The 25,446-nt window shown below is 35.7% G+C and overlaps 1 protein-coding gene across 9 annotated transcripts in view; it reads left to right on the top strand.

Annotated features, from left to right (window-relative positions):
• Positions 1-25,446, top strand: part of SLC4A7 (solute carrier family 4 member 7) — a 145,015-nt gene that overhangs the window by 103,410 nt on the left and 16,159 nt on the right. For 7 of the 9 annotated variants that reach the window (XM_083825909.1, XM_083825908.1, XM_083825910.1 and 4 more), the window contains 10 exons: positions 2,037-2,225; positions 4,886-5,254; positions 10,748-10,863; positions 12,396-12,553; positions 13,937-14,024; positions 15,636-15,782; positions 17,680-17,783; positions 19,330-19,504; positions 21,895-22,028; positions 22,570-22,815. In XM_083825909.1, the coding sequence (XP_083682035.1) occupies positions 2,037-2,225; positions 4,886-5,254; positions 10,748-10,863; positions 12,396-12,553; positions 13,937-14,024; positions 15,636-15,782; positions 17,680-17,783; positions 19,330-19,504; positions 21,895-22,028; positions 22,570-22,815 (1,726 nt within the window). The remainder of the gene's footprint in view (positions 1-2,036; positions 2,226-4,885; positions 5,255-10,747; positions 10,864-12,395; positions 12,554-13,936; positions 14,025-15,635; positions 15,783-17,679; positions 17,784-19,329; positions 19,505-21,894; positions 22,029-22,569; positions 22,816-25,446) is intronic. The other 2 variants (XM_083825914.1, XM_083825916.1) reach the window with 1 other exon arrangement.

A 25,446-nucleotide genomic window follows, 5' to 3' on the forward strand; every position in this document is an offset into this window, starting at 1 on the left:
TGAGTGGGACCTCCTTTATTACATATTTTAGGATGAGGCCCAAACTTTACCTTTATGTTCTAATTCCTCAATGTGTTCTTTGTCTTTGTTTCTACAGATGAAATGTAAATATCTTCCAGAACATTTTAGGACTTATTTGTGCATTTTAGTACCATAATTATTAATCATAACTTGGCTGATGTTAACTTGATGCCATTAGTGCAGTTGAGTGTTGCACATCTGGTATTTTTTCACCTTCATAAGAGGTGAGCAGAACTAAATTATGTAAATGTTGTTTGACCTACTATGTTGAGTGTCCTCACTAATCACATCATCATATTGGGTACTATAAAATTAGCTTTGAAAGCTTTCATATATATACATATATATGTGTAGCCTGAATTCCTTTGAACTAGCTTTACGTAATTTTCCTGGTATCTCTTGCTACAGATACCACGCTGGAATGCCTTCCCAGGAATCATGCTAGGCTTAGGGCTGGTTGACATGTATGTGATGGACAAAGTGTTTTGGCATAAAAGCTTTGGCACCGATATATTTTTTATTTATTTTTTGAATCTTCAAAATCCTCTCATGAAATTGATGTTCCCTTCCTCTTTTCCTGACCTACAGAGTAAGAAGAGTGTTCAGTACATATTCTGCAAAAGTAATGTTTTGGTTATTGAGTTTTAATAAATACATTTAACAGTAGTCTGAGTTCATAAGAAAGATAGTTACTGCTTAATTCTGTGTAAACAGTAATTTTTGTAGTAGCAAATGTTTTAGGTGGATCTGGAATGTATGAGGAGATTGCATGAATTTGAAGTTAATGTTGGGTGCCATTATGAAAGCATGTAGGATAGTAATCCTTGGCAGGGCATGAGGCAATAAATGTATCGTTCTGGTTCCCTGAGTTAGTAATACCTAGGAGGTATTCTTGGTTCTCGCTTAAACAGGGCAGAAGTTCCGTTTTGAGAAGCCATAGCAAAAGACTATGTTACCTAGTAATCCTAAAAAGAGGCTGCACCGCACTGACAGACTTTTTCGCATGTGATTTTGCTTGTAAGGCGTTCTGAGCTGTCACCTTTCTCATTGTGAGAATTTCTGTGCACCTACGGTGTACTAGTGCAGCTAGGTTCTTGATGCATGAGTTAATAGAACAATAGATTTTAAAAGTTGTGTGTCACGTAGTTTTATGTTAGTTTGTGCAGGTTTATGTGTGTTTGTTTCTAAGTAACAGTAAAACAAACAAACAAAACCCTGTTAAGTAATCACAGCATATATTTTCCCAGACATGCAAACTTCCATGTTTCATGTAAGCATATGGATGATATACCCTTCTGAATCACGGAATGGTTGGAGGTTGGAAGGGACCTCTGGAGATCTAGTCCAACCTCCCTGCTCAAGTAGGGTCCTCTAGACCACGTTACAACTTGATGTTGTTGACAGCTGACTAGTCAGTTTTAGATGATGAGACTAGCATTTGTTTTACATTTCCTCTTTGAAAGTATGTGAATCACATGAAGTCAGGTAGAAGGCCTCAGGAACTTAGGGCATCTGAAGGTGATAGAGGAATTAGGGAATTCATCCTATTATGTAATAACTTTCTGTCTAATGTAGTTGTATACTTTCAAAATAGTGAACACCAGGTTAAGACTGTCTTAAGGTGTCCGTTCTCTGTTGTGTTTTTCTGTCTTTGCATTCACTTCTAGTGAAGGGTTGCTGAATACAAAGATGCTTTTGTTTTTAAAAAGAAAGTTGCAGTTGGCAGTTGAAATACATAACAGAGTAAATTATAAAATCAAGTAACTTTTTTCTTAAAATGATGCTACTAATAAATAGTATTTTTGGATGCACATGTGCGTTACTTACTTGCTTGTTTAGTGACATCTTTGAAATTTCATTTAGATTCTTGAAGATGACTTTGCTGTTGAGAAGGTACTTTTTGTAAAATAGATTCTATTTTTTTCCTGTGATTTGGTTCACCTACAGTGTTTGTGTGTAGAAGGAAAGATCTGATATGTGTATATAATTTTGATTTTTATGTTCTTGTTATGTAGATATGGTTTTGGACAACATGATTGCTTCTGGCCAGCTGGATGAATCCATAAGGGAGAATGTGAGAGAGGCTCTTCTAAAAAGGCACCATCATCAGAACGAGAAAAAATTCAGCAATCGGATTCCCCTGGTTCGGTCTTTTGCAGATATAGGCAAGAAACATTCTGACCCTCACTTGCTTGAACGAAATGGTGAGATAAGTTGTAGTGTCCAATTTATTCTAACCTGTTAAATAATGTTCTCACTGGGAGATGAAGGAAAATTCAGCTGATATTAGCAGATAAGTGTTTCCTTCTTGATAAGCAAAGAACTAATGATAACAGTATGTGCTATGTCTAGCTATGGCTAATGTTTCTGTTTATTTTTGAATTTACTCAAATGCTTTACTTCTGCCCGCATATGTAGCATGCATTATGGTTTTGAAGCGCAGAAATAGACCCATGTTGGTCCTAATACTTTTTAGGATATGCTTGAATAAAATGTATAATGTTTGAGGAATTTCAGCATCGTGGCATAGTATATATATTTGTCAGGTGGCTCGTAATTGCTTATTCGGTCTTTATGCAAGAGATTTTTGTGGTCATGTGATGAGTTCGGCGATGCTGACAATTAGTGACTCTAATTCAGCATTATTATGTTTATATGACTAAAAAGAGTTCACTATCCTAATGGTGAAGAAATTACTTTTACCTTGGAAACTGTTAATTTTTACCATGTCTTGTATAGAACGATCTATCTGGGGGAAGAAAAAACCAAACACACAAGAAATGTATTTAGAGGCTGTTCTAAGTCTTTTATTGAACGAATTCCTGAAAAAAATCTGGAATGTCAATAAATTTACTTGAGGCATCCAGTTCTAAAGTGCAGATAACAAAAAATACTGCAGAGCAGCTTACTTTTATTCTTATTGCCTCTATTTCCTTCTCTATTTTGTGTTTCCTTGTGCTCTGCATTAACTAAGCCATGTATAATTTCATGTTGAATTTCTTAGTCTAGTGAAAACTTAGTACTGATTTCATGAGTTACTTCTTGCAATGAAGTTCCTTTCCAGTCTTTGACAATGCCTCATTTTTCAGAACATGTACTCTTCTTAGTTATGTGTTTGGGTGATCCAAGTTCAATCCATATGTGGAGTATACTCTAGCCCAGTCTTTCTGACACACATTGTTAGCTAGTGAATATATGATGCATGGTTAAACGTTTCACCAGAAGTTTCAGAATTAGTTTTTTCTAGAATGGAAATGTGACTGATTTAGAGTATAACTTCTATATAGCTTCTGACTCTTCTTGTTTTGTGTAGCAAATGTGAAAATTTCAAATATAAACTTGGTTTTATCCATCCCTTAACATGTGTATCAACCAGATCTAATTTTTTCATGTGATAGTTAATTTTTTCTTTATCCTCATATAATTGCCGTATACTAACTGGTAAAACAAACACAAGTGCATAATACTTTTTAGTCTCTTTGTACAGCTGTGTGTGTTAGGATTAGGACATCTTATGTTCATAATTCAACATAAACATACTGACAAGTCTAGTGGTTATTACCACAGTGATTAACACAGACAAAATCAGCCAGTTTTCTTTATTGGTCCTTTTGTCTTCACTGTACTGCGGTTTTGATAGCTGAGCTTTGGGGCTTTGGTTCTTATTTTAAATCATTTTTATCTGTAGAACCCACTTTTCCACTGTTAGAGGAGGAAAAAAAATGTATGTGACATTTACCTAAACATATTTTCTTTGCCTCTTTTTAACAAATTATTCTAGGGTTGTCTAGCGTGTTGGTCTCTGTATAATGCCTACTACAAATGTGAGACTAAATGTGTCTAGTTTGCTGTTTTTTGCTTGATGGCATATTTTGTGAAAACAGCATGTTTTGGACTTCAGGGATTGTAGGAGAAGTAGCCAGTACTCCTCTCAAAGAGATTGCCATCCCAGGAGCAGTAGTTTTTTTTTTTGTAAACAGGAGGAATGGTTTCACTAAACCTTCTAATGGAAGCGTTGGTGTGAAGATAGACAGTCTCGCTTCCTGCTTTATGAAGAATTAGAAATCTGAAGAAACTGTGACAAGTCTATGTTCTCTTTAAAATGAAAATAGTGGGACATTGAGACCAGATAGGGCAAGAAAAGTGACAGTGAATTTTGGAGAAATATGTTTGGCTTTAGGCAAATGGGGATATTTGGTAAGTCACAGCAAGAAGAGATGGAGAAGGGGCCACATAACTCCTCTTCGTACCCTCTTTAAAACTATATATTAAGACTACACCTGGCTAGAAAACTTCCTATTAAAACGAGAGCTTTGTTGGAAGACTGTTGTATTTAATGTAATTAGATAGTTTGATCATGTTCATTTTAAAAAAAAATTCTTTTTAAAAATTAACAATTATTTGTATATAATAGATGCAGTTAAATGTGAAGTCTTGTAATGTGTTGGCTGCTAATGATTGTTATGGGTTGGTTTTCTTTTTTTTGGATGGCATTAGGGGGTAGCTGCTGTGTAATTTGGAATAAATTATAAATTCTAGGAAATTTTAAGAGTCAGTTCCAAGAGATAGAATATTTTTGTTTAGTTCTTACGTTTAAAAAAAAAAAAAGATATCTTACTGACTTTGAAATAATATCTTCTCCCACATATCTTTGGTGTTCTAATTAGTACTTATCAGTAATTTCTGACATTTCTAATGTCTAAAATCAGATCTGCTCTTATCTTTTGTCTTACTTGCATGAGTCTGACACTTCTGGCCCATAAAGCTTGCAATTTACTATGTAAATTGTTAATGCATATTTGTTTCTTTTTTTTTAGTATTTCTCTGTTGTAAGCCTCATGGTGTTTCATTTGTTTTATCTCAGGGGAAGGCCTTTCAGCCTCCCGCCACTCTTTGCGAACAGGTCTCTCTGCCTCAAATATTTCCCTGAGAGGAGAAAACCGTTTGTCTGTTCTTCTCAATTACCTTCTTCCTTCTTCAAGAGCTGGAACCCCGGCAACCTCAAGGTGTACAACCCCTGTAACTACCCCTCAAAACACACCACCCTCCAGTCCTACCTGCAGCCACCTGCCAACCACAAGTGCCCAGCCAAGTTCACTTCAGGGCAAGGAATTGCTGGTGTCCTCTGCCAGTGATGATATTCCTTCAGTAATTATCCATCCACCTGAGGAGGACTTAGAAGTTCAGGACAGCCAGGAAAAGAAGACAGAGGAAAATATTGACAGAACACCAGGCAACTATCAAACTTAAGCTATCCATGCGTGATGCTCTCTGCATCAGGATCACTTGCATTGCAATGTTTTTCAGCACATAACTTGGGCACAAGGGGTTATGATAACTGTTACCTCTGCCTGCATGTTTTATTTATTCTCACTTGTGACTGTTTTCTTGTATGGCACTTTTAACTTTTTAGCTTTTTAACTAAAGCTAGCAAAACAACTCTTTATTTAACCTTCATTTGTGTAGTTAAAAAGGAATATTGTTTTAAAATACATAATACATGAGCAAAATGTCAAAAATGGTGGCCTTTTCCTTTCACTCACCTACAGTCCCTGTCAGGTTTTGTTTTTTGTTGTTTTTGTCAGTGAATAAAGTAATATTTTACACCAATGTTTGTTTTCCAGCGCTAGTTACAGAATAAGTCATAGTGAAGTGTTAGAGACAAATATGAAAAGAACTAGGAAAGGTGCAATAATGAGTGTTGTAGTAATGACTGTCTTAGATCATCATGAAGTATTTGAGCAGTTTTATTTTTGCTTTTGGGCTTTTAAGAAACGGGCCATTACAAATGGTAGTTTGGAATTGTCAGGTTGAGTTCACCTGTACCTGTTTCTAGGTAGCTTTCCATTACTGCAGTGTTTCAGCATCAGACAGTTGCTGATTGTTTTATTGTGTTTGATATGCAAACTAGTCTAAGGTAATTAAAAGCATATCTAGGTCAGAGCTCAACAATTTATTAGCTGCTGACTAGACAGGCTTTTGTTTTTTACATGTAAAAAGTTATGTAGGTGTATAGATAAATTGTGAGAGAGGATGGGAAGTTGAGGCAGTTTCTTCAGTCATTTTTATTAAATGTTTCATAACATGCAGTCTGCATGCTTTTATCCTTGCTTTGCTTTTGCAAAATCATCACCTACTTAGAAACTTCAGGATTTTCCTGGATAAATCTTGGTTTTAAGGGTATCGCCTGGCTTTTTAGACTTCAAAGTCATGCCTTTTTTTCAGAAACTTATCTTGCCAAAATCTAGCTTGTAGATTTGTCTACTTATGTCTCTATTTAAAAAAAAAAAAAAGGAAAAAAGCTAGTTTCAAAGATTATTGGAACATAGTTGCCTCTGAACTGCTGCTGTGCGTGAACTGTCTGAGTATGTGAAAAATATGATCTGTTTTATCCTTTGGGCATACTTAGTGTAAGTATTGTTTTTTTAACCCTTCCAACTCTGTCCATCTCTTTATCAGGATTAGTTTCAGGGTAAGCAAGAGCACACAGTTGCATACAACAGTGAAAACAAGCCGACAGAAAAGGCTGCAGTTATCTGCCTTTTCACATTTTGCAGCAAGTTGCTGGAAAGGAAAGAGTAAGTTATGTTATAGGCTGTCATCTTGAGTTGGAGTAGGGGCCCCATCCTTACTTCAATGCAGAAGAGCAAACAAAAACCTCGTTCTCTGCCCTCCTTTTGGGAAATTAAGAGAATTCTCGTGAAGACCATTCTCTCTCATGGATGACCTTTCAAACATAATTAAAAACCAGAAGTAAAAACAAACAAACAAACAAAAAAAAACCTGTTTGTTTTGTTTTTGTTTTTTAAGTAGTTTTCCAGTTCTCATTTTTCTACTCATCTGGCAGGAATGATAGCATGTCAGACATAAGATCTTTAGAACCCAAGAGAAGGCAAACAAATGAAGATCAAATACTTGATACTGCTATTAACATTAATAAAGCATTCCAACAGAATTTCCAAGACACATTCATATTGCTTTTGTGCCTCAAGGAGATATTTCTCATACAGAAAAAATCTGAAAGTGATGATTTCCCAGTTAATCCATAAATAAATATCTTTCCAGAGAAAGAACACCAGTAATAATGGAAGACACTTTTGTTTTTCTGTTTTTCCTCTTCTTTAATTCAATAAATCATTTGACCACAGAAAGACGTTTTCCTTTGAGATGCATTTGAAGACATTCTCAGACTGTGACTTTCTGGGCTGTAACTGAACTAACCCGTCTTGTCTTCTGTCTAATCAGACTCAGAAGGGAACCCTGAAGAGGAAGTCATCTTCCTTGTCCAAAACAAAAACAAAAAACCCAACACCTTAATACTCCATATCCATTCCATTAAAGATAATGATCCGTATCACCTTTGTAGTAAGCCAGAATATTGCAGCCTGCATACTTTTTCCATGTCTTTGTGATTGACTTGTGTTTGCCTTCTCTGAACATTGGGAAATGTTTTAATTTGCTAATGGATGGCTTTCTTCTTTTCAGCATTCTTCTGTCTTTGGCCTTGTGCTGTTCAGATTTTACTGTTTTTATTTTTTACTTTGTAAATAGCTGGAAGGTTACTGAATTTCATGTGAGTTACTGTAAAAGGAGGGAAGGTAGGCACACTTTTCAAACTGCTACTTGATTTTCATCAGCCATTCACCAATTTATAGTGAGTGAACCAGGCAAAGGGTTCTCCTTAACAATTCTTTTTGTCATCTGTTTTTGTTTTCCCATCTTTGAAACTGTTGAATACTGAATTCCATAGGAAGGACTAAGAACAGAGCTATGTCACAGCTGAAGATGAACAGTGTTAATTTACCAGCAACATTAAACTTTTTTAATAACAGCAAAGAAACCTGTTACAGGAGAACTTTTAATTCACTGATAAATGTGTTTTAAAACTGAATAAAATAATAACAACAACTTTTCTCTTAAAATTTAATTCATGAAAATAATTCAGAAAGCTTTGACATATTTGCCTTCTAGGAGTAAGTCATTCTAATTCTTTTCCACGTAAGGCAGCATAGAAATTTATTTTTTAAAAAATAATTATTTCCTCAAACAGAAATATGGTGTGACTTGGTCTTTAAAAGATTTCTCCTTAATAAATGTTGCCTATATAGACATAATTATATTGGAACAATCATGCTTAGGTGTTGAACTCATCTTAGTTTCCCCAACGTGATTTTCTTTTTTACTGAAGCAGAGACATGAGGCAAATGTCTTCTGCTTTTCTTTCCTAGTGAACTATTATTCCTATTAAATTTTTTGTGATCATAGTATTAAAGTAAGTCTAGTTAGCACATAATCTTTAGTGACAGTGTGGTTATAAGTACTTAAGGGATCTTACAAGGTTTTAATCCAGACTTACTCAAGACTCGTTCCACTGCTGTCTTTTGAAGGAGGCAGGTGGTGCATCTGCATAACAACATCAAGAAGAGAACTGTACATTTTTAATGGGTCCATCAGTAGTTGGTAAGACTAGATGAATTTTTGTCTGGAAAAACTATTAGGTAGTCCTGGTTTTAGCAAAAGCCTCCAAGTTTGTACCTACCCATGCGGAGAAGAAAAGGAAAAAAAAGAAGTGCCTTTATTATTGTGAGATTTGAGTTGTTTCACTATTAGAGTTAATATTTTCTTATTCTAAGTTTCACTGCAGATATTGGATGGACTGATAAGCATAATGCTATGCAATATCATATGGAAATGCTTGCTCTGTGTCTGAAAGCAAGTAAGCAGTATTCTCATGTGAGCACAGCATTCCATCCAGCTACAGGACAACAGAAAGAAGAAACATTTATACATGGTGTAGGATTGGACAAATATTCCTGTACCAGTGCCAAAACTTGTGAACTTTATTGTAACCGATTGGGGAAATTTTGAAGGAAGTGTTGTAAAAGAATCAGTGTCACTCAATAAGAAATAGTACCAAACTAAGTTAGTTTATTCTTTATTTTTCTCCTTGATTGTCTTCACTTTTTATTCTAGTCTGTTTGCTCTTGCTCACAGAGCATTTGTGGAAAGTGCAGAACGACGCATTATTGCTCATCAGTTAAATGCATCTTCAGTTACCTTTATTGTTATGTAGAGAAAAGGTGAAAAATGTTTAAATGTATTTTGATGCCCACCTTGCTCTTCTTCTGCAATGAATGTTTAATATTTCTATTTCCAGTTCTACAAACACATCTTAACATTGATTCTTAAACAGTTAAATATTTTGAACAATTAATTTCACAGGTGGCTGTTTGCTCTTAGTTATTCTTGTGAATAACAGATCTCGGAGCAGAAGGATTGAATGTGATTATTGTTGGTCTAGCCAACTGAATGTAGTATTTATAGTGTCAGGTAATTACTTGTGCGTGGTTAGGTTTCAAAAAGGAAATTACAGCTTATTAACTTCATTTAATTTTTGCTTCAGGAAAAACTACCCACACCATTTATACTCCTATGAACTGCAAGAATGAAAATTAATGCTTAAGGCTTGGACCTGCATTTTTTTGACTGATGATGGCTCTTTGAAAGAGTTTTTGGGAGATAAATTTGGGAATCAAAGTGAATTCAGTTGTAATTTGAAATGTTAAATAACATCAAATTACTAAATAATAAATGTGGATAGAGGCAACTGTACAATCGTTGTGATAGAACAATTGCCAAAATGTAGCCAGGGAGGATTTGGTTTTATCTTGACTAGAGTGATGCTTGATCTAAACACAAATTCCGCATGAAATACAAAACGTAGACGTTAGGCTTTTTTTAGTTGTGGTTTTGCAAGCATGTCGAAGCATGTTTAATACCACATCTGAAAGGTCTAGTGTGGACAAGCAAGGCAAAATGCACTTTAGTGCACATTAAACTGAACAAGGAAATGCTTTGTAATCCAAAAAATAGGATTTGGGTTTCTTTATGCATGCCTAGACCAGCTTTTAAGCTCGCCTTGGGTAGGGATGACCATAGCAACGTGGGATTCAATATATATGAACACCTGTAGGTCACTTTTTTTTTGCGCCCTTCACTGTACCTACAGTTCACTGTTGGTTTAGCAAACTACATAAAACTGTTGTGTCTTGGTTCAGGTGACAGAAGGAAGTTGTACGTTTAACTTTAGTAACTTCATTGTATGTGCCTCTTGATTTAATGAGTTAGAGAGACCATTTCATATAGTATCATGTGGGCAGATCAATAGTTGGAGCTTCGGTATGCTGACTGAAATTATGGTTTGCAAGCTGTTTATCCTTCCTGTATGTAGTATGCTGTTTGCTTGTACAGGTTCAGTTAACTACCCAGGGTATTGCTCCTTGTAGCTGTAGCCTGAGGCTTTCCAAGACTTTTTACAATTGAAATACGTGTTACACAGCAAATTGTAGATAACAGAGGTGTTCTCTTTTGGTATTGGAGGGCTTCTAAAGATAGTAAAGATGCTGTCTACTAAATACTGGGGCAGTTACAGTTAAAATGTCAACTTTTTTTCCCCCCAGCAATCAGAGTCTCTCTTACTTTCTGGTGACTGTTCTGCAAATGGCCATCATTTAGGCAACATTTAACTTTGATTTTTTAAATTATGTCATTATTTTGGCATCACAGTGAATTGTTATGTTGCATTTATGATACTAATGTAGGGCACTCTTACTGAATAACTTGCACATTTGCTTTAAGCAAGCTGCCACATTGAGTTTTTAGTAGTGTTGCATACTAAGTTCACTTTAAACACCATTTTGAACTTATCTCCTTTATTTTAATCTAGGGTTATTAGCATCTCCACAATCAGCACCTGGAAATTTAGACAATGGGAAGAGTGGAGATGTTAAAGGTACTGGCACAGGCGGAAGCAGAGAAAACAGCACCGTTGATTTTAGTAAGGTAAATAATATTAAATACCATTGTGTTTAGCATAGAAAAAACTGTAGCAAAAATGTGGTGGTTGTTATTGCTGTCTTAATTATGTAGAAGTTACATGCACAAGTATCAGAATGTGGCAGAGGCCAAATGTGTCAAATGTTTTAAAACTCTGTGGGACAGAATTTCTTCTTTCATTTGGTGATCTCAGTATTTTAGTAACTTAACGAGAGCAGCCTGTGTACTTTCTCATGCAGGGGGAGATATTTTCAGATCTGCTATAAAGACTCTTCTGAAAACAATCTTGTAGATGGTATTGCAGTGGTTTCTCCTAGGCTGCTTTTTTTCTTTCCCTTTTTTTTTCTTTTTGCAAAGGGCTTTTAAAGGGGATTCATTCTATATGTTTGAGTTTGCTATGCAAAAGCTAATATTCATTAGGAACATACAGTATCTCATTCTGAAGCAAATCTTGTACTACCGTAAATTCCTTCCATGTCTTTCATAATTTAAATTTGCTGGGCAAGTTGCATTATGGTTGTTATTATAAACCTCAGTCTGTAGTGTTATCTTTATTGAGCAACACTAAGAAAATTGGTTTGCCAAGTTAAATAATTATGTATAAGCAAAGGTAACTTTTACACTGTAGTTCTCATCTGATTATGGCAGGTGCCATTTATTCCTGATCCACTGTCACAGTTTTTATGTTTTTGCTTGGCCTGTCCTTCTGTGTACCTGCCTTGTCTCCTGTTGGGCAGGAGTCAGCCTCCTGGCACTGTAGTTGTGGCACACTTGGTGTGGGACTCAAGAGGCCATCTGTAAGTTCTCTAGATAGCAATGTACCTGGTGCTTGTGCGTGTTTGTATAGATGTGGACAAAGAGTTCATGTGCTATACCATTTTCTAATGCTATTCTGTAATTACGTACAGAAAGAAAAGCTTAGATTTTCAGCTGTTACATTCTTCATGGGTGAAAACATGAACATACAAATTCTCTTTCAAAATTAAGGCTTTTGAATATATATGAAAGATAAAAGATTCTGGAGATGTTCAAGACCAGGTTGGATGAGCAACCTGCTGTAGTGGGTGGCATCCCTGCCCATGGCAGGGGGGTTGGCATCTGGTGATCTCTAAGATCCCTTTCAACTCAAGCCATCCTATGATTCTATGCAACTGTGGAATAACCAATTGCTTTCTAGAAACCATGTGTAATTACATGAACTCTCCTTAGTTAATTGTGTTTAATTTGTTAAGTTATGTCCTATCACGGAATGTTTGTCATAAGTAATCCTAGTAAGGTGATTATGCAGTCTGGAGTCTTTTAGAATATAATAGGTAGCAGTAATTCTAACTTCTAGAAAATAGTTCATTGTTAGTGGCTGGCTGGCTGACACTTTATAAATATGTCTGTCTTTTCTGTATCGTGGGATTTTTAATTTGCTTTTGTATTTTTCTTTGTAGCTTGAATGTCTAGTAAATACTGATAAACTAAAAATTGTTATAAATTTCATGCTAACAAATGTAAAGGAATAAACACTTGTTTAATTTTTGTATAAATAGGTTGACATGAACTTCATGAGGAAAATTCCTTCAGGAGCAGAAGCATCAAACGTGTTAGTGGGAGAAGTAGACTTTTTAGAAAGACCTATTATTGCTTTTGTGAGGCTCTCCCCTGCTGTGCTTCTCTCAGGTCTCACAGAGGTTCCAGTTCCTACACGGTAAACAAATGCCTGGAAAGTCTGGCTTTACTTACATTATAAATTAATATTATATAAGAAATTAATAATACTGAAGTTCTCAAATAGTCTATTTTTATATGCACTCCATAAGCTCAGGAAAACTAGACTTCTGCTTAACATGATTACAGGTTGTTGGTCATACCTCAGTCCTAGTGGAGAGAACTTATTTTTTGTGCACATTGATTCATTCGACTGTTATGTGGTATTTGACAAAAATTTGTAAATATATGGGTTTGATATTTTTGTTAAAAAATGAGTAAAATGCTTGTTTATTTTTCATTGTTTTCAACACATATGCTATAGGGAAAGGCAAAAATAATCTTGGTGGTGTTCTCTTAAGTGGATGTGAGAATTTTCAGAGGGTAGTTGACAGTAGTGCTTGTAATTCCAAAATTTCTGCAAATGTTATTGTATTAATTCAGCTAAAATTATCCTGTCATAAATTTTCAGAATGCTGGAGGCTGATAGATTTTGAAATAGCACACTTTATTCTGAAGATACAATCTCAGTTTTGGTTAGGGTAGTCAAAAAAAAATAACATTGAGCTTTTCATTTTGTGAAACGAAAGTAAGAGCTACTTTTTCAAATGTGTGGTACTTGGGAAATTCATTTACATGGCCTGTAGTAAGAAGGTTGTAAAAAGAATTACTGCAGTTCACTGTTTATAAATGCTAAAGGATACAAACCAAAGTACTAGTTCAAGGAAAAAAAAAAAGTGCTAATGATGATTGTGAGTGGAAATTGAGGCTGTCTGGTAAGACATGCTGTGACCCACCCTCAGATTAAATTCCACTCCTAAAATGTCACTTTTACCTTGTTAGGTGTCCAAAATATAGAATCCCTTCCCTTCCACTGACACAGGACCAGGATATGTCTGAGTATGCCCAATGTGTTGCTTGAATTATATCCATGTATCTGTTATATGATGTACCTGTTGACAGAAATTGAGGGGTGTTTGACTCCTATGCGAGCGGTGATCATTGGAGGGGCTATAGCAGGTCATAATGCTCCTAGGCCCTACAGGGTCTTTGCCAGTGAGACAATGGCAGAAAGATGTATATAATTCAGAAGAAATATTCATTGGGCTCTAGCCTCTGCATTTCTTCTCCATTTATAGCATTAGGAGGTTGGAAAATTAGACTTAATTAAGATTTCAGAGTAATCGTGGTTCTGGATTTCAGTTCCAGTAATGTCTTTGAGGTGAGTCTTTTCTTAGTTTTACAGCACTCTGTAAGACCTGAAATGGGAAGGAAAACATTTTTACTTCACCACCAAATTTTCTTGAAAAATTGGTTTGAAAAAAGAAGTCTCCGAGTATATTCATAGGAGCCAGCCCTATTATCTCTATTGTTTTCTCCACAGATTTTTGTTTTTGTTACTGGGACCAGCCGGCAAAGCTCCACAGTACCATGAAATTGGAAGATCGATAGCAACACTGATGACAGATGATGTGAGTGATGTATTTTACACATCTGTAGTTAAAGAAGACTAGAATAATGTATTAACTGACTGTAATAAACGTATTTTGGAATGACAGGTTAAAGAAAAGGAACCAAACTAGCTAAATGTAGAACAGTAGAAACTTATTTCTTGTGTTAGTGACTTAAAAAATGGTAAATTATTTTTTCCCCTTGCCTTTCGCTTAGAAATGCTACGTGTATTTCAGAAGAGATACTTGAGCTTTGCTTTACAGATTTTATTTTTATGTTAAATTAGGAAATAAAACTTTTAAATAGAACTGCATCTGATATGAATCAGTATAGTTGTCAAAAATGACAGCAAACTGCATAAGTGTTCAGGACAGAAAATTTTAGAATGTGTTCAATTGAGTTGTCACAGGTATTTTTTTATCAAAGCCAGATCAAATAATTAAAGTTAGAATTTTACTAGAAATTTGTAGTCATATGCTTAGAGCCTTGGTGGACAATTTTAAAGAGCACAGGGGAACCAGAACTCTCTAAAACTGTCATCATTTTACTGATTAAAAATAAGATGTTTTAATTCCGCCTTTGCATACAGCGCCACCTGCTGAATTGCTCATAAATATTAGAATTTCTACTAAGTAACCCTAATAATTCTTCACTCTAGAAAAAGAAATCTGTGTTTGGAAATTTAAATCAGACTGTTCATTTCACAGTCGGCAACTAATCTACAGTACAGTATTTGTACAGCATAAGAACTGAATATTCAAAATTTTAGTTACAGCTTTTAATGTTTTAGGTGGGCTGATTTTTGGAACACTGTAGATCACTGAAGAAAATTAAAAATAAAAATAAAAATTGGTGGTCTTAAAAGACCTGAAAACCTAAATAGTCGTAAAAGATCTAATTTATGATTGGAAGACTTAATGGTCAGGCCTTTGGAGATAAACATTTTATGCTTCAGCGTGTGCAGAAACAATTTAGAATCATCTTCTCCAGTCAGTTTAATAGCAAAGCTATCATTTCCTTTCCCTGTTTAAAAAGCATTTTCAAAATTCAGAGATGGTTTTGTTTAAATGCTACCTGTTTGAAATTGCCAATTCAGAGAATTCAGAGTTTGTGGTGTTGTGGCTGTGATAGGGCTAGGTTTCCTTGAGTAGAAAGGGGCTTGCTTTCTCATGCCTTTTAAGATGGATTGAGCTAGAGGATGATCTACAAATGAAATTTTGATTCTTAATTAAAAAGAAAAAAACAAACTTGTGTTTTGGTTTAAAGCTTGTTCAAAGGTGCTTTTTCATCCTCACTTAGCACAGTACAGCAACACAGTGACTGTAGGGCAGAATTGCTCAAGCAATAGTACATCAATTTGATTTACTCAATATTGAAGATTACCTTAATCAATTTTAGAAATAAATTCCTTGTGAGTTTGAAGATAAAGCATCCTTATTTTATGTTCTGTAGGTGTGTGCATACAGGTAATTCTTAATGCAAAAATATGCAAGTAATGAAGAAGCCTAACTATGGAGGACTTATAAAAATTTCCCATGCCTTAAAAAAAATAAATCACATGTTCTTTTTAATCGGTTCGTCTTTCAAAACAATTTTTTTAAAAAAAAAAGCTGTGTGTTTTCTCCTTGTAGGTTTTCCATGATGTTGCCTATAAAGCAAAAGACCGAAATGATTTGTTATCAGGAATTGATGAATTTTTAGACCAAGTGACAGTCCTACCTCCAGGAGAATGGGATCCATCTATACGAATTGAGCCACCAAAAAGTGTTCCTTCCCAGGTAAAACAAAGAAACAAACAAACAAAAAAAAACACAAAACAAAAAAAAAACACACCACCAAACCTCCAGTATAGGGCTCCTGTGCATTTCCAAATGCAAGTTAATTGTGCATTGCATGTTAACTTCAGTTAAGCATCAAGAAGACCCACACAACCATTTGGAAGAAAAAGTAGATCATTCATCTAAGCAGAACACTGATCCCACACTTTTTTCTATTTTTTTAAGTAAATTTTATAGTACTGGGTCTGGCCAGTATGGAGTTAACCTTCCCCACAGCAGCACATACAGTCCTGTGTGCTCTGCACTTGTAGCTAGAACAGCACCTATATATCACCAATGTTTTGTTTATTGCTGAGCAGTGCTGGCACAGCATCAAGACTCTCTCCACCCCCAGGGCAATGGGCTGGAGTTGGGCCAGAGGTGAGGAGGGGACATCACCGGGGCAGCTGACCTAAACTGACCAAATGGATATTCCATACCATATGTCACACTCAGCAATAAAAGCTGGGGAAGGAGAAGGAAGGACTCATGTTATGAAAGCATCTGTCCTCCCAAACAACTTCTATGTGTACTGAGGCCCTGCTTCCCAAAATGTGGCTGAACATTGCTTGCTGATGGGAAGTTGAGAGTAACTATTTTCTCTCCTTGATTCTATGTGGTCTTTGCTTATTTTTTTTCTCTTTCCCTTTAATTATCCTTATCTCAACCCATGAGCCTTTTTTCATTATATTTTCTCCTCTTCTTTGAGCAGTGTAGTAGAGTTTAGTTGACTGTCATGAAACCAACACGTGTATTTATTGTAATTCCTTTTGTAATACTGAAATGAAGCTGAGATGGAGAGTTGATCCAAAATTGTATTTGGGTTCATATTATCAAATTCATTAATCTAACAATGATCAGCAAGAATATTGTAATTCTTATCAAAAAACACACCTTTATTTACACATTTATTTACACATTTTATTTTGCACCATGCAGCATTGATTGAAAGTAAGTTTTATGTGTATTGGTTAGCAAATAATGTTTACAGAATGTTTATGAAATAGATGTTTATGAACATAAACATTCTGTTTATGAAACAAAATGTTTATGAAATAAATGTGTCTGGTTGTGCTACAAGGCTTAGAACTGAGAGCCAGGGTGAGACCTTAGTGGCCTCTGACTTCCTCCCTTTCTCCCTCTTTATGACTGAGGGAAATTCCTGCCACAGGGATCAAAAGTGTGGAGAAAGACTGGTACTCTTTGTTCATAAGGCTGATGCTGGTGTTGAATTATGTGATTATTTAGGGAAGTGGTTGGAATGGAAGGGGGGACAGCAGTATAGCTTACCTCATGAGTAGTGTGAGGCTAGCAATTAATTTGTTGCCTGAATAAGCAAGGCTAAGTGTTTTTTATTTTTTCTGGAATGCAAGCTTGGTTGAGAAATTTATGACGAGATGGTGAGCTTGCTGAAAAGAGGAATGACTCTTCATTTGTACTTGTACTAAATACTGTATTTTGTTATAGAGTGAGGTCAGTTTCTGTTACAAGCTGGCGGCTTCTGCTCTGGAAATGACTGAGAAAAAAATCTTAAGATTTCTAGGCCACGTGGCTGAGCCTATACTATGTCTTGAAAAGGCAGACTTTGTTTCATCATGTCTCAGGGGAGATAATTCTTTTAGAAAGGGAAGATTAGTAATGTTGTGCAAGGCACTAATAAGATCTTTTTGGGAGTGTTGCACGGTTTTGGTCATCTGTATTCAATAAAAGAGGAATTTGGCAAATGGAGAGCTGCTGATAAGCTGGGATTCTGAAAAAGGCTGGAAGGCAAGTCTCTGTACACTCTGCTTTTGTACTAAAAAGTATAATTTAAAGTATGTGTTTGTCTTGTGTGGTTTTTGGTTTTTTCCTTCTTTAGGAGAAAAGAAAGATACCTAAGTTTCCAAATGGATCTACTCCTACAGGAGAGACTCTTAAAGAAGAAGGCCATCATGCTGGACCCGAACTTGAGAGAACTGGAAGGTGTGTTCACTTCCCTAAATACTAGCTACCACAAAGAAATAAATGTGATAAATCTTAATAGCTTTATAGCTTTTAATGATGGCATTTAAACATAAAAAAAAAATAATAGAAAAACTTTGTATATGTCAGAACGCATCTGTTTTCCTTTTCAAGTGTTGGGTTCTTGCCTATAAATGGCAGTCTGCTTAAAGCATTTTCAAGCCTGTGGCAGTGTTTCTCAACACGTTTGTGAAGGATTTCTTATAAGATGCTGCTTGATTTAACTAACTGACTTTTAAGTGTTGAGTTTTAATTTTTAATTATCAAGAGCATGCAATTATCATAATTATACCAGGAATATACAATTTTCAGCATTGGGCTAGGTACTAAAAATTTCAGTTAATGCAAATCTGTTTTATTAAACATGTATGAAGTGGAATAACAAGGAATATAAAGTGGCAAAGAATACTGATTTGGTTATGTTTCTTTTAGATCTGAAATAAAAATCAAAGGAACTTTTCAGTTGAGTTGCATTACTGTTCTGTTCTGAAATACTTGCCAAAAAAAACCCACCTCTCTAACAGTAGAAATGCAACTGAATAGGACTACATGTTAATATTGCATATTAGAAATTATATCAACTGAGAAATTCTGGAGAAGATGTATAAAGTTATTATCCCCAAAATGATAAACTTCTAAGTGATTTGCATTTTTCTCATACCTTTGCAAGAAGGAATTATAAGCGTTGTTTTAATTCTACCATTTTAGCTTCATCATACTCTTATCTTGCCTTTTTGCAGATGGTATAGGGAACAAAAGTTCATTTCTACCCACAGAATTATCTTTAAGTAGCTAAAACTTGTTTTTTTCCACAGGAATGGAAAATTTTGTTAAGGCTTTTATGTATAATTCACAATAAACCCATTTTTTCCTTGTTACAAATTTTACTTAGTATTTTAGTTTTGAAAATTTTGAGAAGCTGCAAAAAAAGCCTTTTAATTTCTTGCTAATAACTTACCCACTTGAACCGATTTATATATATTTGTTTTTGTATTTCCGTTTAGAAAATATCTCCATACTCCAAATGTTACGCTGTTAAGTAAATATAGGTTTGTTCATCAATATAGAGAATTCAGATCAAAAACAAAGCTACAACTGCTTACTGGAGTAGTGATATTGAAGTGTATCAATGCAATGATTTTGGTTGAAGTTTAGCATGTCTCTTGTTCCTTGTTCTGAATCTCATAAGCCAGATTTAACTTTAAACATAATTAAGGTATAGAAATTTGTAAAGATATTTTTTCAGTATCTAGCCTGTTATATGCAAAAATTCCTAGCCAGCTTTTAAAAATGTGGATGACCTGATTGATGATACTTTGGAAAAATAATGAATTGGAATAGATAAGATTCTCACTTATATTTTAAACTGTGTTATGCTTTAATCTGGATTATAAAATAGCTAATTTTGTGCTGGCAATAGGCACTGGCAGTCTTGTGTAGCCCATAGTTTTGAACTAGCTAGAATCCTTTAGTGTACAGTTTGACGAGTTTCATCTCACCTATTTAGGCTTTTTGGTGGTTTGATACTTGACATCAAAAGGAAAGCACCTTTTTTCTTGAGTGACTTCAAGGATGCATTAAGCCTGCAGTGCCTGGCCTCGATTCTTTTCCTATACTGTGCCTGTATGTCTCCTGTAATCACTTTTGGAGGGCTCCTGGGAGAAGCTACACAAGGCAGAATAGTGAGTACAAAAAATGGTAGTGGCCAGGCTTTTAGACCTTCAGAGGCAAGTCACTGTGTGCATTTGTCTCGTTTCTTTATACTTGTATTTGAAGAATTTACCCACAGCACTTGATTAGCCTGCCCCAAAGCAGATCTTCCCCAAAAGGTAATTGCTGTGGAAAATGTGGGGAATCCATGTGAACAGGAGAAGATGCACAGTGGAGGTAAAAATTCAATAAAATAAAAAAATTTAAATGTTTATCCTGCCATATTGGATGAATAGCTTCATGAATTGAGAAAAGGCATTGCCTTCTTTTTGGCTACTTGAAAATAATGAATAGCAGTAAAGGTGCACCATCCCACTAGGCCTACTTTAGGCAAAATCAGAGGCTCAAGGTGGACAGCCAAGAATGTGTACTGGCCTTGAGTAGTAGGCCTATGAGGATGATAATGCCTACAGTGTTATGGGTAGCAGTCAATTCTGTATTTAAGTAATGGACAGGATATATGTGTTTGCTTTTGCTAATGGTATGTTGTTATCAATTACAAAAAAAAAAAATCAAAAAAAAAATTATGAGCAGAAAATACTCTTCACTGTAAATGACTTGAATATTGACCATAAATATTTGGTAGTGTTATATTTGGTGGTATGCAACACCAAAACCTTATTAAAACAAATGTTTGGTTGCACTTTAGTTTTTGGACAGGGAAATAATACTTCTGTCAGCAATGTTAATAACTCTGTGTCAATTGGTTTGTGAGTAAACTAGTTTGAAGTGTATTTTCTGGTTTGAAATCTTTTGCAAAGAACCAAGGCTTCTCTCCTTTTGGGGAAGGGGAAAGATAAATTTAGGAATGTCCTTTACAAAATTTAAGAATCTGGTAAAGCTTGTGCTAAAAAGTTCTTCATGATACTTCTTAAATCAAGTTTTTAAGCTTGTACTGTGTTACCGCTTAGTTAACTTTTCTCTCTTTCAAGTAATGCTGTTGACTTGGATGTTTGTTTATTGATGTAGCTCTTCAAGCTGATAGCAAATACAGAAATAACTTAATCTTTTCTGTGCACTGTTCTTGAAACTCTTAATGTAAGAATGGGTTTCCTTGTGGTTATCAAAATGTTGATGTAATTTATGAATGTACCTTTTATAACTATGAAAATATGCTTCTCTTAAAGCTTGATTCTTAAATACCTTCTTTCTTTTAGCTATCTGGAATTGTTTGTGGGTTTGTTCCTGCCTTCAGATACTTGGTGTGCATCATTGAATATAAAATTTAGTTACTGAACACACATGTTCAAGCACAGTAGCTGACATTGTAAGGTACACAATTTGTGTTTGAAACCTTTCCTCACATTCCCAGAGGTCATCACCTCCACAGTACTCCTGTCCCTGCCACCTTGACTGACAGCCCCAAGGTTAATGCATTCACTAAACCAGTAGTTCAAAGGTAATAGCTAAGCAAGAGACGGGGTTTATGTACTTTTTCTGACGTAATTACCAAGGACTCATGTTTTTTATTTTTAATAGCTCCATTTCTGCAAACTCTTTTGACCTATTTTAGATGCTTTCCTGAATTGGGGCTTAAGTTTGCATAATTTTTCTTTTCTTAATCTTGCATAGTTGCAAAATAGCAAACACCTGCAAATTCCCCAACGAACCCTTTAATCTGCTAATTCTTGACTTTTCATAGTTATAGGTGGTGTAGTTAACTATTTTAAAGTAACTTTAACACCATTTTAGGATCTAGAAAGCCCTGCACGTCTCTTGAGGTGCATTGTAACATTTCTTCTTAGCAGAAAATGTTATCTTAAAACATGCAATTCATTGAAGAAAAATACTTATTTCAGTTCTCAAAAAGAAATGCATTACCAGGTGGGACATTGGTTTACAGTTCATCTATTTATGGTGTCACATATACATAAACCAATATTGTTCAGTAATATCCCCTGCACCACCTCCTGTCAGTTGTTATTTTTTTGTAATGCTTGGTTGACTGATGCAGGTTTGATGCAGCACACTGTGTCATGTTTTGGTACAGGTATGTTGCAATTTTTTTTTTTAGAGACAGATAATTCCTTCCATACACTACATAATTTTATTTTCTATTTGTAGTAATTGTTGGCATGTTTTTCCTCCATAGCTCGCAGGACTAGTAACTTGTTCTCATGGTTTTGGATGGCTTTATGTTTCTCGGGAGTGAAGCTTTCCAAATCTTTTGTCCATGGTATTGTTACTGCAAAACAATGTTAAATTATTCTTGTGTCTCAAACACTAATATTAATTGTAGTGTTTTTACATCTTGTCTTGTTTGTACATTAATGCATCTTAAAACTGTGTTTATGCAGATATGGTGCTAAATGCTAACCTGAAAGGCAGCATAGTAAAAGCAGATTCTTTTCCCCCCGAACAGAGTGCAATAGAATCTCTCTTTGGAGCCTCGTTAACTGGGATTGCCTATTCTCTCTTTGCTGGGCAACCTCTTACTATTTTGGGGAGCACCGGACCAGTTCTAGTATTTGAAAAAATATTATTTAAATTTTGCAGGTAAGTAGTGATATTTTTATTAGCTTGATACACTTTCTCACTTTCCAGCCTGTTAGAATAGCTGTAACTGAAAGCAGATGTGTTCGAAATGGATGATCATGAAGATGTAAAGACGGCAGCAAGAGATGGAGATGTGCATGTGGTTTGGCAAAGCTTTGAGTTGCTTGTGCCTTAATGAGAAAATCAGTGATGAAGTGGATAGGACTTAAATAGTATATTCTACCTGTGTGGAGATGTTGGCTTTGATTCTGCAAAGGTAAACAGGGATTGAGCTGCTCTCCTGGAAAAACCATCCAGGTAGTTCTGGAGAGAGCATTCCCATGATGCTTCCTGAGGCAGGTAGTTGCGCCCTCAATCCTAGAAACACCTTGCAGTGTTGTTCAGCTCTGGTGGAAGATGAAACAGAAAAGTTTGTATTTTAGTCAAAACTGACATCAAGGAAACATTGTGAATACCTAGAACTTGGCCTCATTATCCATTTTCAAATATAGTATGGTAGAGGTTATTTTAGGCTCAGCTAAGACTTTTTTTTTTTCCACAGGGATTATGAGCTTTCCTACCTCTCCCTACGAACTAGCATTGGTCTGTGGACTGCATTTTTATGCATAGTTCTTGTAGCAACAGATGCCAGCAGCCTTGTCTGTTACATCACTCGATTTACAGAGGAAGCTTTTGCAGCGCTTATATGCATCATATTTATTTATGAGGCATTGGAAAAGCTTTTTCATTTGGGAGAAATATATGCCTTCAATATGCACAATAATTTGGATAAACTGACTTTATATTCGTAAGTATTGAGTTTCTATTTGTTAGTAAAATACATAGAGAAAATGTTTATATTATAGTGGCATACCATTTACCAACTGTGGTGGGTGCCTCTTGGTGGTAGGGTAGGAGGAATGCTGGGGGTGGTAGGAGCATGAGAAACTTCAGAAAAATTCTATTCAGGATGCCGTGGAACTGAATTTTCTGTGTTAGCTATGGGTGATTGGATGGGATAAGGGACTGTGACAATGCCTGTTTTATCTGCAGCCTGATTAAAAGTCAGCATGTTCCATTAGCTGAGTTCTGCCAGGAGTTCTGCCTGACCACTTCAAGAAATCATGATGGTTTCCCCCACCTGGGTGAGAATTATTTCCAGGCAGCTGAGGCATGGAGAGCTTCTTCAGCTTGTCTGTGCTAGGAACAGAGTTAACATCTTTAAGCACTGTTCCTTTCTACTGCAATTGTGGGGATACTTGACTTTTTAGAATTTATTTTTTATAAGAGAGAGGAAAATAATAGAAAAAAAATGAAACTGTTTTTTGTATTTTCTGCCTTAGTAAAGCTACTATCTCTTTTCATCATAATAATCAGCAGTAAAACTATCAATATGAAAGTAACTTCATTTCATTTAAGGAATATAATAAGATATTTAAGTATATCCTTTTACATTTGATTTATGGGAATTGTGCATCTTACCTACTTTTTAGTGTGAATCTGTACTGTTTAAAATAGTTCACTTACACTGTGAAATCAGCACTGAGTAGTTGTCATACCACGTGTCTTGATGTCTTATTTATTTTTATGTGTATGTGTATATATATTTTTTATGATCTGCTGCTTTATCTTTTGCTCCTCAGTGTGCAGTTTTCAAGCTTAGGGTACAGTTTCATGAAATGTGATAAATCGACTTAACAGCTCACACCTGCTGGGAGGAGGAAATCCTGCTGTTAGTGGGAAAATCTGCTCAGTTCTTAGTTCAAACCAAATCAGAATCAAAGTTTTTCCTTGATTCATCAGCAACACACAATTACCTGACAGTCAGTGATCCATACATTTAGCATTAGTAAGATAGTGGATAAACTGCAATGCTAGCCACTTAAGAAACACTAGTAAGAACTGACACATTTCTAAGTCATCTTCTATTACTAATCCCCAAAAGGTCTTAATCATGCCCACACCAATATTTACCCTCCAACCCCAGACATTTGGGTTCCTGTCACATGTTCTTCGAGGGAGGAGCACAGGTTCTGCTGCTAGTGCTTCTCTCTTGTTGGACGTGTGGGTGCCCCAGTTTTACTTGTGCCTGTGTGGCTCTCTACAGTTTGCTAAGTCACATTCTGGTCAGAGCTCTCTTCAAGGTGACATCCATACACCTGAGGTGGGAGTCATTGCTTGTACCCTGCACTGTCAGTCCCTAGCTGGAGGGCAAAGTGGCTGGCAAACCTATTAGCGGGGTGGCTCTGCCTGGCCAAGGCAGTGGTCACGATTATGCACAGGGAGACTTCTGGTGGTGTCAAACCAGATTTCAGCTGTTGTGTTTCCACTCCAGGATCTTGTCACTTTACAAATATTCATGCTTCATTAGCATTTATTTCCAGGATATTTTATTTATTTGTTTGATTTCTTTCCAAAATTCATTTTTTAGTTAATCTGTTTAAGACAGCTGATGGTCTGCATCCTCCTCTTCAACATGATTGCTTCTGGGCATCCACCATCTCAGACTGCTGCTTGTATTCCATTCATACATGGTATTTTCACTCCCTTTCTTGTCTTAACAGCTGTCCATTTATCCAGGCCATTTTGTCATGAGCAGGCCAGTGAGCGATGCAGCTCACTAGGTCCTTGGGGAGCACATTAAATAGGCCAGTCGGTAACTGGGGGCCTGTAGGTCGTCTTCTGACCCTTGCCACATGACTGTCTGCTGCACTATGTGCATATGCCCATTGGGGTGCAGAAAAGAAGGAGTGACATCTCCTTGGTTCAGCTTTATGTGGAGTCACACTTGTCATTTTGGATATTCCACAAGCTTCAATTTTTTTTTTTGGTTTGATTTTCTATTGGAAAGCTGTAGGAAATCTGGCCTTTTAAGTGTTTTTTTTTCCTGTTCCCTCGGAGCATAATCTTCTAAGTGATCCAGAAGACAGTCTCGAATACTCTTACGTATTCTGTTTATTTCTTTTTCCCAGATTTCCACTTATCTACTTGGTGGCATTCTTTTATTGTATTTGTTGAGAAATTTGTTGGTCTTACTTCAGCATTCTTGTTCATGTTACTGCCTTTAATGATTAAAGCTGCTTTCTTCTTTCCTTTCTCAAGTTACTCTGTTTGTGACTACTTTATATGAGTTACTTCTTTTCAATCTATTTTCTTTTGCTGTTACTTTAGAATTCAGTTACCAAAAGACAGTATATTTACATCCTAAGTTTCCTCAATACCATGCTTTGCAAATTACATTGGTTTTGTCCATACACATCTTGTGCATTTTTCTTCTAGTCCTTCATGCTATTAGGATGCAAGTTTTACCTTCCAGAGTTGTTTTTTCAGTTTTGCGATGAATTTCATAAAAAAAAAAAGTTTCACCTGAGACTTAGTTCTAGCTAATTATCTGATTCTCTTCTTCTACATAAATACTTGCATATTAAACTTAGTTTGG

Source organism: Anser anser, assembly GCF_964211835.1.
Source record: "Anser anser genome assembly, chromosome: 2".
In the NCBI taxonomy this organism is placed as follows: Eukaryota; Metazoa; Chordata; class Aves; order Anseriformes; family Anatidae; genus Anser; species Anser anser.